The sequence below is a fragment of the Rhipicephalus sanguineus genome, chromosome 9, assembly GCF_013339695.2.
Source record: "Rhipicephalus sanguineus isolate Rsan-2018 chromosome 9, BIME_Rsan_1.4, whole genome shotgun sequence".
NCBI classification, from domain to species: domain Eukaryota; kingdom Metazoa; phylum Arthropoda; class Arachnida; order Ixodida; family Ixodidae; genus Rhipicephalus; species Rhipicephalus sanguineus.
This window is the reverse complement of record NC_051184.2, coordinates 12,980,965-12,994,266: the sequence shown is the minus strand read 5'-3', so window position 1 is coordinate 12,994,266 and position 13,302 is coordinate 12,980,965. Positions and strand designations below refer to the sequence as shown.

Below are 13,302 nucleotides of genomic sequence, written 5' to 3'. Positions count from 1 at the left end.
GTGTTAACCGGAATATCTGGTTTGCTACCCTGCACTGGGGAGACAGAAAAGTAGGCAAGAGAGGAATGGGATATGGAGGCACACACAGGAGTGTCACAGTCGTTCGACGAGGCGGGTCACTTGCAGGCTTGCTGCCAGGGAGAAACTCATTGAATGTGGTGGACGATGCATGCAGCTAAAAATTCACGTGGGTTGCCCAACGTAGCCGAAATAATGTGCGGAGACTCGCCTTGAATGAGTGTTTCTCAGAAGAGGTGACGACAGGCTTGCACTTGGGGCTATATATAGGACTGTGTTTATCGCGATGTCGCAAGCGAATGTCGTTGTGTTGGCGCTTCCACATCCTGACCCCCCTGTCTATTGTTACCTTGGAAAGCCTTGCCGCCGATGAATTCCTACATTGAAAAGTGTATTTCCGGATTTTGAAGAAAAAGCGTGGTTGGCCAGCACTGCGGGCGCCTATAAGCAAGGCATCGTGCCAAGACAACTGCACAGAAGGCGGGGCGATGTGGTGCATTATATTTAACTTAAGGAAGGCTGGTTTTGAACATACGAATCTTGTTTGGTGCAATCTCATTGGATTCTTGGAAACTTTTCATCGCGAACTGGACGGAGCACAAAGAAGAGGACACAAGACGAGCGCTCGCACGGATGGCACAACGTGACTTCATTTGGTGGGCGGAGACACATATACCACGGTGCACGTTGGCTGGCGCTGTGCCTGCGCTTCCAAAGTATCATGGACCGGCGCAGATTCAAATATGGCGTCGTTGGCGAAAATTGCTGGTCGAAAGCCACTTCTCACCAAGCAATACCGACATTGGTGTCTTCATTGGTGTTGAACTGTCTTGAGAGAAAGGCCTCGTGATACCTTGAAAAAAGCTCCTTGCGCACGGCTCTCTGTTTTTTTATCCGTCACGGCAGACATACGCGATTTCGTTGCAGAGGTTGCACAGAAAAAGTGGCGCTTAATGTTGTTCGAGCTCACTTCGAGCTCGAACACTTTATATTTTTTAAGCCATGATGAAAAATACTAGCGTATTTAACGAAGAATGATATCTATTTGTTAAATACTGAATATAATTGGCACTCGTTAAGTGATGAGAAATCGTTCAACAGGGAACGTTATGTACCTCAATTCAATAAAATGGTTTTATCGTTCACACGAAGATAGGTACATCAGTTATGTTATAAAGGCAGGGCCCCATAAATCCCATAGGGGTTGTGAAGGGAGCGCGAGAGAACAGAGTGCAACAGGAATGTGGAACATTCTCATCAACAAGTGACGCGAGTATAAAATAACCGTCGGTTAGTTTAGTCACAGAACTGACCGTGGTTCTGTTATGTCTGTGGGTAGTTGGTTCCAGAGCTGTGATGTGGTATGCGTGAAAGTAAATGATCCATGATGATCCATCATTAGTTCGAGATTTAGCAAGTTTTTGAGGTCACTGATTGTAACAGGTATGGTGTATTTTGGTAAGGGATTTTTACCGAAGGACACAGTGTCATGATGATTTTGTATAGCAAACGGTACATGCTCGGAACAAACTACCTGCTCGAATGTTCACTGTGTCACAAGCGATACAGTGGAGAAACAGGACAAACCAGTTAAACGGGCGTCGCGCCGGAGCTATAATAAATATTATTCCGACCAGAAGAAGTGCAGATTCTGCATTACCCTTTTTTTAAAGTGCGGAGCACCTTAGGGGCCCGGGCTGTTGTAGGCTGTCGTATGCTGTCATCGCTTGGCGTAAAGAAGGCAAAACCACATGTAGCATAGCCATTTGTAGCATATTGAGCGCTCGATCGCGCCAAGGAGAATTCTTCTTCCTCTTTTTCGTCGAGCTCTTTGATGATGATATTAAGTGTGGACCACTTCAGCGGCCCGGGCTGTCGTATGCTGTCATCGCTTGGCGTAACGAAGGCAAAACCACGTATAGCATAGCCATCTGTAGCATATTGAGCGCTCGATCGCGCCAAGGAGAATTCTTCTTCCTCTTTTTCGTCGAGCGCCTTGATGATGATATTAAGTGTGGATCACTTTAGGGGCCCGGGCTGTCGTATGCTGTCATCGCTTGGCGTAACGAAGGCAAAACCACCTGTAGCATAGCCATCTGTAGCTTATTGAGCGCTCGATCGCGCCAAGAAGAATTCTTCTTCCTTTTTTTCGTCGAGCGCTTTGATGATGATATGTGTGGAGCACTTCAGCGGCCCGGGCTGTCGTAGGCTGTCATCGCTTGGCGTAACGAAGGCAAAACCACGCATGCATAGCCATTTGTAGCTTATTGAGCGCTCGATCGCGCCAAGGAGAATTATTCTTCCTCTTTTTCATCGAGCGCCTTGATGAGGATATTAAGTGCGAAGCACTTAAAGGAGCACTGACACAAAATTTCGAAGGCGAGATAATGAGTGAAATAGATGTATGTGGAGCCATACACAACCTCTACGAAATATCAAGGGCCGATATAGCCTAGAACATATTTAATATCAATTTTAAAGTGCGTGCCGCGCGAGTGAGCGAGATGCAAGCACCTCGCGACGCTGACATCAACGCGATGGCTGTGTAAACAAACCTACGTCACGAGTTTGTGTTGGCTGTTTGCTGGTTGTGCCCTTGCGCTTGTGCCATGCTACCTGCCATTTCTTCCTCCGTGCCTGCGGCTTTGCGTGTGCTAGTTGTGTTCTCTTCCGCTGTTCGCTCGTCGTGTCCGTTGGCAGATGTTACGGCCCGCTCACGCTAGCGGCAAGCCTGCCGGCCGCAACGGCGCGGTGCCGCACGCGCGAGAGCTGTCATTCGTGCCTCCGAAATACATGGCCGCACAGCCAAAAGCGGTTGTCGTCCACTTCGAATCTATCAGTGGCCGCTGTGCGCTCTGTAACGTGTAACACAACGTGCCCGCTGGATCAGCCGACGCTGCTCCTGCGGCTCTGAGCTGGTCAGCGCAGTCTCCCAAGAGGATTGTGAGGGTGAAGGAATAGGGTGTATGCACGACCGGCATCGACAGCGACATGCAGGCAAGTCTCGCTGTGCACTCTGGGTAATCCGCCATTTTGAAGCAATAACAAGCAGACGAGCAAAGCAGCGTGTATGACCAGTCGATGGTATGGTATGGTAAACTTTATTGAGGTCCTGCAGGACGCGTCTCCACACGTAGCGGGCCGCTCCCACGTAGGGACCGGAAGGCCAAGCCTCTCGGCCGCATCGTGGGCCTGCTGGACAGCCCAGAGTTGTTCAGCCAGAAGGGGGCTACGGAGGGCCACATCCCACCTGGCCGAGTTATTATCGACTGTAGAGTGTGACCGGGCACACCGCCAGAGCATGTGTTCTAAAGTGGAGATTTCTCCGCACGAGGGACAAGAACTGTCGGTATAAATATCGGGATAGATCCTGTGTAGGAGACACGGGTTCGGATATGTATTCGTTTGCAAAAGCCGTAGTGTGAGGGCCTGAGCTCTGTTGAGCCGCGGATGTGGAAGAGAGTAAATTCTGCGAGCGAGGTAGAAATATTTTGTAATCTCGTTGTAGGTAGAAGGAGTGTCCCTGTTCTCGGTGGAGTCGTCTCCAAGCTGTCCGGGGGAAGCGCGGTAGGTTAGGTCGCGCGCAGCCCCATGAGCCGACTCATTGAGGTTGGGGGGAACACCCTCTATCTGACCCTGATGTGCGGGAGCTGTCATGGTTTACTGCGCCGTTGTAGGCTGCAAAAGCCGTACGTACACCAAAGCCGAGAAAGAGAAGGCTAAGCAGAACAGTCAGAACCTCAGCAACTTTCGGTTTTTCAAGATTCCAAAGGTGCGGGTTCATGAATGCGGCAAGACGAGGCAGCTGTCGCAACGCCGGCAGCGCGAGTGGATCGCCCGCCTCAACAGGAAGGGTGTCGCCGATAATCCGCAGAAGTACAAAGTGTGTTGCCGACACTATTTATCACGTATGCAAGTCTCGCACCTACGTTACCTATTTTAAAGCGCTGCCCGTTCCTGTCACTGTAAAAGTGTTATTTTGGGCACCGCGGATGCAGGCATTGCTTTGAGCAGAGCGTTGGTGTACTCTGTTTCGCAGGGCCACAGTCTCCAGTGGGTGCTGCTGGCTCTGCAAGGGCTTTTCGGCTCACGAGCTGCACTGGCATCGGCACCTAATCGTCGTTTTTTTCATCGTCGACGACGCGAAATCCATTTCAGCGATACTAGGCCTCACATCCAATTTCCTGATGTGCATCGGCAGCCACGAGTTGGCGCTGTCCGTGCACGAACGCTCCTGCCGCACGCACACGCCGTACTCTACGTAAAAAAGCAGTGCCGCGACATCGGAGCACGCATGGCCGTTCCCGGCCATGCACGTACAGTGCGCGGCAACGACTTTACCGTCGCACTTGCACAGGGCCCATGAATCCACAGGTTGCCTGTTGAGGCTCTGCGAGTGGTTGACCTGGGCAAAAAGATAACATTGTATTCCGCTAGAAGAATAAAACACTTTAAACGTAACTTTGTTTTGAGAATCACGGAGTCTGAAGAAACTTCCTTAACCGATGGCTCGCGCATCCAACCGCTGGTCACAATATTGTGGCCTTCTAATCCTTTTTAAGCCTTTAGTTGCTGGCGGGTAAGGAAGCTGATCCTCAAAACAAGGAACTCGCTTATGTCTGCGGCGTCGATTCACGGCCACAGGTTGACGTCTCTTACGCAGTCGCTTTCCCGAAGCTCAAAGGGGTCCACACCACACAGGGCAACTTTCTCACTGTAGCGCGCCTGGTCTTTGACGCACAGCGTCGCTGCATAATCCGTTTGATCATGCGTCATTTTGCCGCAAAACAATGTTGCATTCTTGCACAGAGATGCCAAACCGCACGCCCGGAGACCGACTGCGACCACACATCGACGACCAGTCCACAAACGTTGCCTGCTTTGGTCTGCTTGTTATTGCTTCAAAATGGCGGATTACCCAGAGTGCACAGCGAGACTTGCCTGCATTACACTAGCCACTGTACCTGCATGTCGCTGTCGATGCCTGTCGTGCATACACCCTATAGGGCGGCAGCCCGGTGGTTGTGGACATTCCCAGGTGCAGTGATACACCGTGGGCTTCGCTCCACAATAGGGACAGTATGAGGGATATTGTGTGGGGCCCAATGGGGCCCTGAACTAAGGGCTCCACCCAACGAGGATAATCCTTGAGGCCTTCACAAATAAAAGTTTTCTCTCTCTCTCTCTTTGTAACGTGTAAGCTCCGAACTGATGCTTCCATTTCCTTTAGACTTATGTCCTTAAGCTTCGACAGCAATGTATTCGTCCTGATTCGGCGCCGTTTTTGAGAGCCGTAGTCAAATAATCGATGCTGTAGGCTTAGTGAGTCGAGATGGGCGCTTCCGAATGCTCGGAGGACATAGGTTACGCGTTTGTTAGTTGTTTCTAATCCTCCATAGCTGGCGCCACTTGACCTGGTGCGAGCTTGTGGACCCGCTCTCGCGCGCCGCCTACGTCACAATTTTGCGTGGTTACGTGGCCAGCTGCGTTAACCCGGCCACCGGAAGTAGTGCTGCCTAGCTTGGTGCTCTTTGAAACCGAAACTGCGACTGGGCGCTCTAAAAACGCCTCTAAATAAATAACAGTCACGCACTCGCGCAAACGCGGTTTGCAGCCGCGATAAGTGGATCATAAGCTATCTATTGCAAGAAAAAAAAGAAGGTGCAAAATTTTTGTGTCAGTGCTCCTTTAAGGGGCCCGGGCTGTCGTATGCTGTCGTATGCTGTCATCGCTTGGCTTAACGAAGGCAAAACCACGTATAGCATAGCCATCTGTAGCTTATTGAGCGCTCGATCGCGCCAAGGAGAATTTTTCTTCCTCTTTTTCATCGAGCGCCTTGATGATGATATTAAGCGCGAAGCATTTAAAGGGGCCCTGCAACACCTTTCTGAGTTATATTGGAATAGTCTCGTTATTCACGTATGACTCTTCACGAGTCATATGCCGCAAACATTTTTCGAATCCGTCAAGTCTAAGTGGTGGTGTTGTTGTTTATGGTTATGTGGAGGAAGAGACGCTTATTTCTGCAGCCCAGTCGAGAGCACGGCACAGCGTCTTGGGAGGGGGGAAAGGGAAGTGAAAGAGGGATGTCATTGCGTCTCGTTCGCCATGGCCGGAGCAGCAGGCAAGACGGCAGCGAGGGCAGGGGCGGCAAGGTCCCAGCTCATCTGTAGGCGGCTATTCCCGTCGAAGTGGCGTTACCAAATTACAGAAATCACGTTGCGCAGCTTTCTCCCTCTGCTCAACGCCGCCAGCGCGCGCAAAGCTGCGCGGGGCGTGGAGGGAGGGAGCGCGGAGGTGCGAGGCTCCGCCGAAAAGTTACTTCAGCGCCGGCGGAATTTTTTTTCATTTTTTTCTCTCTAGCGTCTGGGCGCAACCACGTGGTCTGTGGTGCCACTTCTGGTCGGCTTGCGTGGTCCTCGTACCGAGTATCGCACCGAGTATCGCGCGTGCTTGAAAACTGCGAGTCGGTTTGGTAATATTGGGTGTGCACCTCGAACTGCCGTAGTGTTTTCATCGCTCTGCCAACCATGGACGCAAACCTGCGTGCGAGTTTGGAATAAATGACAGCTGAGATGGGTTTCGACCATACTCCGATACACCGCCTCGTCGCACTGCTCGCGCTTGAATCGTATTCAACACGGCAAAGCTACGTGCACCCTTCTCCCAGTGGGGGTACTGGATTGACAGTATTTAAGCCGGTGGGTGGGCACTTCGATGCCTTTTGCTCTTCGAATGCGGGCGTACAGCGAGTGCGGGCTGACAACAAAGAACTAAAGACTAGAAGAAAGGATCGTGGGGCATCGGGCCGGCGCGGACCCATCCCCCGGCTGTCTGCAGCTACCGTGAAAATGCGAGTCTGCTTGGTTGCTATGTCGCGGTTTCTCGGGAACGTGAGACTACGGGGAGGATACGCCGAGGTACGGCTCGATGACATACTGAGCAGACAGCGAACGGAACTCTCGCCATACAGCGAACACAGGTATCCTAAACTAGCCGGCGCCAGCATTGTTATCGGATAAATGCTGCACCCCTGCCTCGGTCGGTCGTGAGAACGTGCCGAGGATGCAGTTTCCAGCTGACGAGGCAACACTCGAACGGCTCCCACTCTCAACGGCAACCGGCGATGGTCAAGAGCACAGAAATATTCACGATTTCGGCACTGCGCATGGTGAAGAAAACGCAACCACGCAACTACGAGCAGACGAGCTGTCGGTGAGACCGGAAGTGCCAATATTAATGTTTGTTCGGTGTTTTAACGGCATAACACAATATAAACATACATATTATCTATTTATTGAACTCAATATTAACAACGAAGGTAATAATGAGGGTGTTATCGTGATTATAACATCAGCCAATAGTGGAACTGCCGACAATCGCTTCAAGTATTGCGGACTAATACGTCATTTGTCGAGAGAAGAGGGAGCGATTTTCAGCTGACTTTGAGAATTTATTCTAAATTCCAGGCCGCGCGCTTCGCTATAATATTTGGCTCGCGTGTGCTCGGGAGCTTCGACTACCCATTGGCAGCGCTTTTTGACCCTGCTCAAAAAGTGTTGCAGGGCCCCTTTATGGGGCCCGGGCTGTCGTATGCTGTCGTATGCTGCCATCGCTTGGCGTAACGAAGGTAAAACCACGTATAGCGTAGCCATCTGTAGCATATTCAGCGCTCGATCGCGCCAAGGAGAATTCTTCTTTCTCTTTTTCGTCGAGCGCCTTGATGATGATATTAAGTGCGAAGCACTTAAAGGGCCCGGGCTGTCGTATGCTGTCATCGCTTGGCGTAACGAAGGCAAAGCCCCGTATAGCATAGCCATCTGTAGCATATTGAGCGCTCGATCGCGCCAAGAATTCTTCCTGTTTTTCGTCGAGCGCCTTGATGATGATATTAAAGAAGTCCTGACACAAAAATTTTTGCCCCGCGTTTTTTTGCTGCAATGTGTTGCTGGGGGCCTGTTAGTCATAACACGACACATCGTTTGCTGCAGCGCGCGACAGATAATTAATTACAAGCTCCTCATTACCGACACAGCCTCAGTTTCGGTTTGACAGAGCTCCAAAAAAGACAAGCCGCCGGGTGCAACTATCACCACCTAGCGAGTGAAACGCTCGGTCACGTGAGCACACAGAACAGTGACGCATTTCCGCGCGGTCTGTCGTCGTCGGGCTCATCGTCGTCTGATGGCGACAATTTTCTTGCGTCGGGGATGGAAGGAATTTTGACGTGGCGAATCCCTTCAGGTTTGACCCGCTGGCGAGGAGCAATTTGTTGGGAAGCGCGTCAAAACAGAAATGGCGGCTACGACGTCATTATAACTTGTACCGGCTGCAACGATTACGTAGGGGAAGTAGGGGGGTCACCTCGGGTCACCTCCGAAGGTGTCAATGCACCAGGTGCGGCCTATAATGCTGGATCGCGCTCGCGAACTTCAAAAATCATATAAAATACCTTCCAAGCTTTATTCGCTATCGATATTTTGCAGATGGTACACGCACGTACACGGGAATCGATCCAGCAGCTATCTCGGCCGCGAAATTTTGTGTCAGTACCCCTTTAAGTGCGGAGCACTTCAGCGGCCCGGGCTGTCGTTTCTGTTTTTCGGTCTTTTATCTTTCCCTGTCTTTGTTCCCTTTATTTCTGTTTATTTTTCTCTTTCTCTTCCTTTATATCGCTTTCTTTCTCTCTCTTCGTTTTTCTATCTTTTTATCTTTCCCGGTCTTTGTTCCCTTTATTTCTGCTTATTTTTCTCTTTCTCTTCCTTTATATCGCTTTCTTTCTCTCCCTGCGTTTTGCGGTCTTTTTATCCTTCCATGTCTTTATTCCCTTGATTTCTGTCTATTTTTCTCTTTCTTTTTCTTTATATCGCTTTATTTCTCTCTCTTCGTTTTTCTATCTTTTTATCTTTCCCTGTCTTTGTTCCCTTTATTTCTGCTTATTTTTCTCTTTCTCTTCCTTTATATCGCTTTCTTTCTCTCTCTGCGTTTTGCGATCTTTTTATCCTTCTATGTCTTTAATCCCTTGATTTCTGTCTATTTTTCTCTTTCTTTTTCTTTATATCGCTTTCTTTCTCTCTCTTCGTTTTTCTATCTTTTTATCTTTCCCTGTCTTTGTTCCCTTTATTTCTGCTTATTTTTCTCTTTCTCTTCCTTTATATCGCTTTCTTTCTCTCCCTGCGTTTTGCGGTCTTTTTATCCTTCCATGTCTTTATTCCCTTGATTTATGTCTATTTTTCTCTTTCTTTTTCTTTATATCGCTTTCTTTCTCTCTCTTCGTTTTTCTATCTTTTTATCTTTCCCTGTCTTTGTTCCCTTTATTTCTGCTTATTTTTCTCTTTCTCTTCCTTTATATCGCTTTCTTTCTCTCCCTGCGTTTTGCGGTCTTTTTATCCTTCCATGTCTTTATTCCCTTGATTTATGTCTATTTTTCTCTTTCTTTTTCTTTATATCGCTTTCTTTCTCTCTCTTCGTTTTTCTATCTTTTTATCTTTCCCTGTCTTTGTTCCCTTTATTTCTGCTTATTTTTCTCTTTCTCTTCCTTTATATCGCTTTCTTTCTCTCTCTGCGTTTTGCGATCTTTTTATCCTTCTATGTCTTTAATCCCTTGATTTCTGTCTATTTTTCTCTTCTTTTCTTATATAGCTTTCTTTCTCTCTCTTCGTTTTTCTATCTTTTTATCTTTCCCTGTCTTTGTTCCCTTTATTTCTGCTTATTTTTCTCTTTCTCTTCCTTTATATCGCTTTCTTTCTCTCCCTGCGTTTTGCGGTCTTTTATCCTTCCATGTCTTTATTCCCTTGATTTATGTCTATTTTTCTCTTTCTTTTTCTTTATATCGCTTCTTTCTCTCTCTTCGTTTTCTATCTTTTTATCTTTCCCTGTCTTTGTTCCCTTTATTTCTGCTTATTTTTCTCTTTCTCTTCCTTTATATCGCTTTCTTTCTCTCCCTGCGTTTTGCGGTCTTTTTATCCTTCCATGTCTTTATTCCCTTGATTTATGTCTATTTTTCTCTTTCTTTTTCTTATATCGCTTTATTTCTCTCTCTTCGTTTTCTATCTTTTATCTTTCCCTGTCTTTGTTCCTTTATTTCTGCTTATTTTTCTCTTTCTCTTCCTTTATATCGCTTTCTTTCTCTCTCTGCGTTTTGCGATCTTTTTATCCTTCTATGTCTTTAATCCCTTGATTTATGTCTATTTTTCTCTTTCTTTTTCTTTATATCGCTTTCTTTCTCTCTCTTCGTTTTTCTATCTTTTTATCTTTCCCTGTCTTTGTTCCCTTTATTTCTGCTTATTTTTCTCTTTCTCTTCCTTTATATCGCTTTCTTTCTCTCTCTGCGTTTTGCGATCTTTTTATCCTTCTATGTCTTTAATCCCTTGATTTCTGTCTATTTCCTATTTGCATTTTTTGCTAAGGTTTCAAGACCTCCTCGACATATTGACTCAGATCTCTTCTACGAGTTGTTTAACTTTTGGAAACGGTGCCTTCGAACGCATGTGACGACTACTACGTTTTCTCATTAATTTAAGGTTTCACCTTTATTTCTGCTTATTGGGCTTTCTCTTAATCACGGCGCAATCAGCTGTAGCGCTTTTGCTCTGATAATCAATGCTGGTTCTTTCTAGTACACTGGCCTTTTCTTACTGCGTTGAGGTTGCCTCAGAGATCGTCTTCGTGCCGTTTTTAGGTTATTTGACTCGGGAGACTGCAACAGATGCGGCAGGGATATTCTCTGGGGAGTGATTTGTCACCCCGATGGCTGAGGATTGAAGGCGGCTTGCTCTCTTTCCTGTTTCTATTTTTCCGGGAAACGAGTTTCTTTCGCTTTCTATCGTTTCTATGAACAGTCGATCTGCACGCTCTGTCTGATCATCAACTCATGACGTAGTGCCAACACGAAACGTCGTCAGCATCTTTCTGGAGAGATTCGATCAGCTGCGTATAACTTTTTCATTTGTGGGAAAATGTGATGGATCCCTTTTACACAGATCTCCTTGCTCACTGAATTCATAGAGTCTGCCAACTACTGGAGTTAGCTTCTCGTCGTCATTCCCCTTTCTTTATTGTGTATAAAAAAGAAAACCTCGGCCTCATCTTATCCGTGTACACAATTCTATCTAAGAGGTCTCCCTGTCCAATGTGCCTGCCGTCACCGCCATCTCTTTTTCACAAGAGATTGAAAAACTTGAAGTGCTGTCTTAAATATTGCTGCTATGGTGCAACGCTTTGATGCTCGCTGCTTCGGCAAGTTGCATGTGGAAAAACCACTTTGGTATTTATGCAGGTCCAAGCATGATTGCTCTATTCTCCCTTTGTTGCCTATTTAGATAAGTGCTCGCTCCCAGCGTCTTTCTGATACTCTTCATCTTCTCTTTATTTCGCTTTCTTTCTATCTCTAGTTTTTTGCTTGGGCCTTTAATCCCTTGAGTTTCTGTCTATTTCTCTTTCTTTTTCTTTATATCGCTTTCTTTCTCTCTCTTCGTTTTTCTATCTTTTTATCTTTCCCTGTCTTTGTTCCCTTTATTTCTGCTTATTTTTCTCTTTCTCTTCCTTTATATCGCTTTCTTTCTCTCCTGCGTTTTGCGGTCTTTTTATCCTTCTCATGTCTTTATTCCCTTGATTTCTGTCTATTTTTCTCTTTCTTTTCTTTATATCGCTTTCTTTCTCTCTCTTCGTTTTTCTATCTTTTATCTTTCCCTGTCTTTGTTCCCTTTATTTCTGCTTATTTTTCTCTTTCTCTTCCTTTATCGCTTTCTTTCTCTCTCTGCGTTTTGCGGATCTTTTTATCCTTCTATGTCTTTATCCCTTGATTTCTGTCTATTTTTCTCTTTCTTTTTCTTTATATCGCTTTCTTTCTCTCTCTTCGTTTTTCTATCTTTTTATCTTTCCCTGTCTTTGTTCCCTTTATTTCTGCTTATTTTTCTCTTTCTCTTCCTTTATATCGCTTTCTTTCTCTCTCTGCGTTTTGCGATCTTTTTATCCTTCTATGTCTTTAATCCCTTGATTTCTGTCTATTTTTCTCTTTCTTTTTCTTTATATCGCTTTCTTTCTCTCTCTTCGTTTTTCTATCTTTTTATCTTTCCCTGTCTTTGTTCCCTTTATTTCTGCTTATTTTTCTCTTTCTCTTCCTTTATATCGCTTTCTTTCTCTCCCTGCGTTTTGCGGTCTTTTTATCCTTCCATGTCTTTATTCCCTTGATTTCTGTCTATTTTTCTCTTTCTTTTTCTTTATATCGCTTTCTTTCTCTCTCTTCGTTTTTCTATCTTTTTATCTTTCCCTGTCTTTGTTCCCTTTATTTCTGCTTATTTTTCTCTTTCTCTTCCTTTATATCGCTTTCTTTCTCTCCTGCGTTTTGCGGTCTTTTTATCCTTCCATGTCTTTAATCCCTTGATTTCTGTCTATTTTTCTCTTTCTTTTTCTTTATATCGCTTTCTTTCTCTCTCTTCGTTTTTCTATCTTTTTATCTTTCCCTGTCTTTGTTCCCTTTATTTCTGCTTATTTTTCTCTTTCTCTTCCTTTATATCGCTTTCTTTCTCTCTCTGCGTTTTGCGATCTTTTTATCCTTCTATGTCTTTAATCCCTTGATTTATGTCTATTTTTCTCTTTCTTTTTCTTTATATCGCTTTCTTTCTCTCTCTTCGTTTTTCTATCTTTTTATCTTTCCCTGTCTTTGTTCCCTTTATTTCTGCTTATTTTTCTCTTTCTCTTCCTTTATATCGCTTTCTTTCTCTCCCTGCGTTTTGCGGTCTTTTTATCCTTCCATGTCTTTATTCCCTTGATTTATGTCTATTTTTCTCTTTCTTTTTCTTTATATCGCTTTCTTTCTCTCTCTTCGTTTTTCTATCTTTTATCTTTCCCTGTCTTTGTTCCCTTTATTTCTGCTTATTTTTCTCTTTCTCTTCCTTTATATCGCTTTCTTTCTCTCCCTGCGTTTTGCGATCTTTTTATCCTTCCATGTCTTTATTCCCTTGATTTATGTCTATTTTTCTCTTTCTTTTTCTTTATATCGCTTTCTTTCTCTCTCTTCGTTTTCTATTTTTTATCTTTCCTGTCTTTGTTCCCTTTATTCTGCTTATTTTTCTCTTTCTCTTCCTTTATATCGCTTTCTTTCTCTCCCTGCGTTTTGCGGTCTTTTTATCCTTCCATGTCTTTATTCCCTTGATTTATGTCTATTTTTCTCTTTCTTTTTCTTTATATCGCTTTCTTTCTCTCTCTTCGTTTTTCTATCTTTTTATCTTTCCCTGTCTTTGTTCCCTTTATTTCTGCTTATTTTTCTCTTTCTCTTCCTTT

General features: G+C 45.5%; 1 protein-coding gene across 1 annotated transcript; it reads left to right on the top strand.

The window, feature by feature from the left end:
• Positions 1–3,673: 3,673 nt before the first annotated feature.
• Positions 3,674–4,446, top strand: LOC125759905 (uncharacterized). The gene is made up of 2 exons (XM_049419359.1): positions 3,674–3,901; positions 4,058–4,446. Exons 1-2 carry the CDS (start codon positions 3,674–3,676, stop codon positions 4,382–4,384), a joined length of 555 nt encoding a protein of 184 aa, XP_049275316.1. The 3' UTR covers positions 4,385–4,446.
• Positions 4,447–13,302: the final 8,856 nt, after the last annotated feature.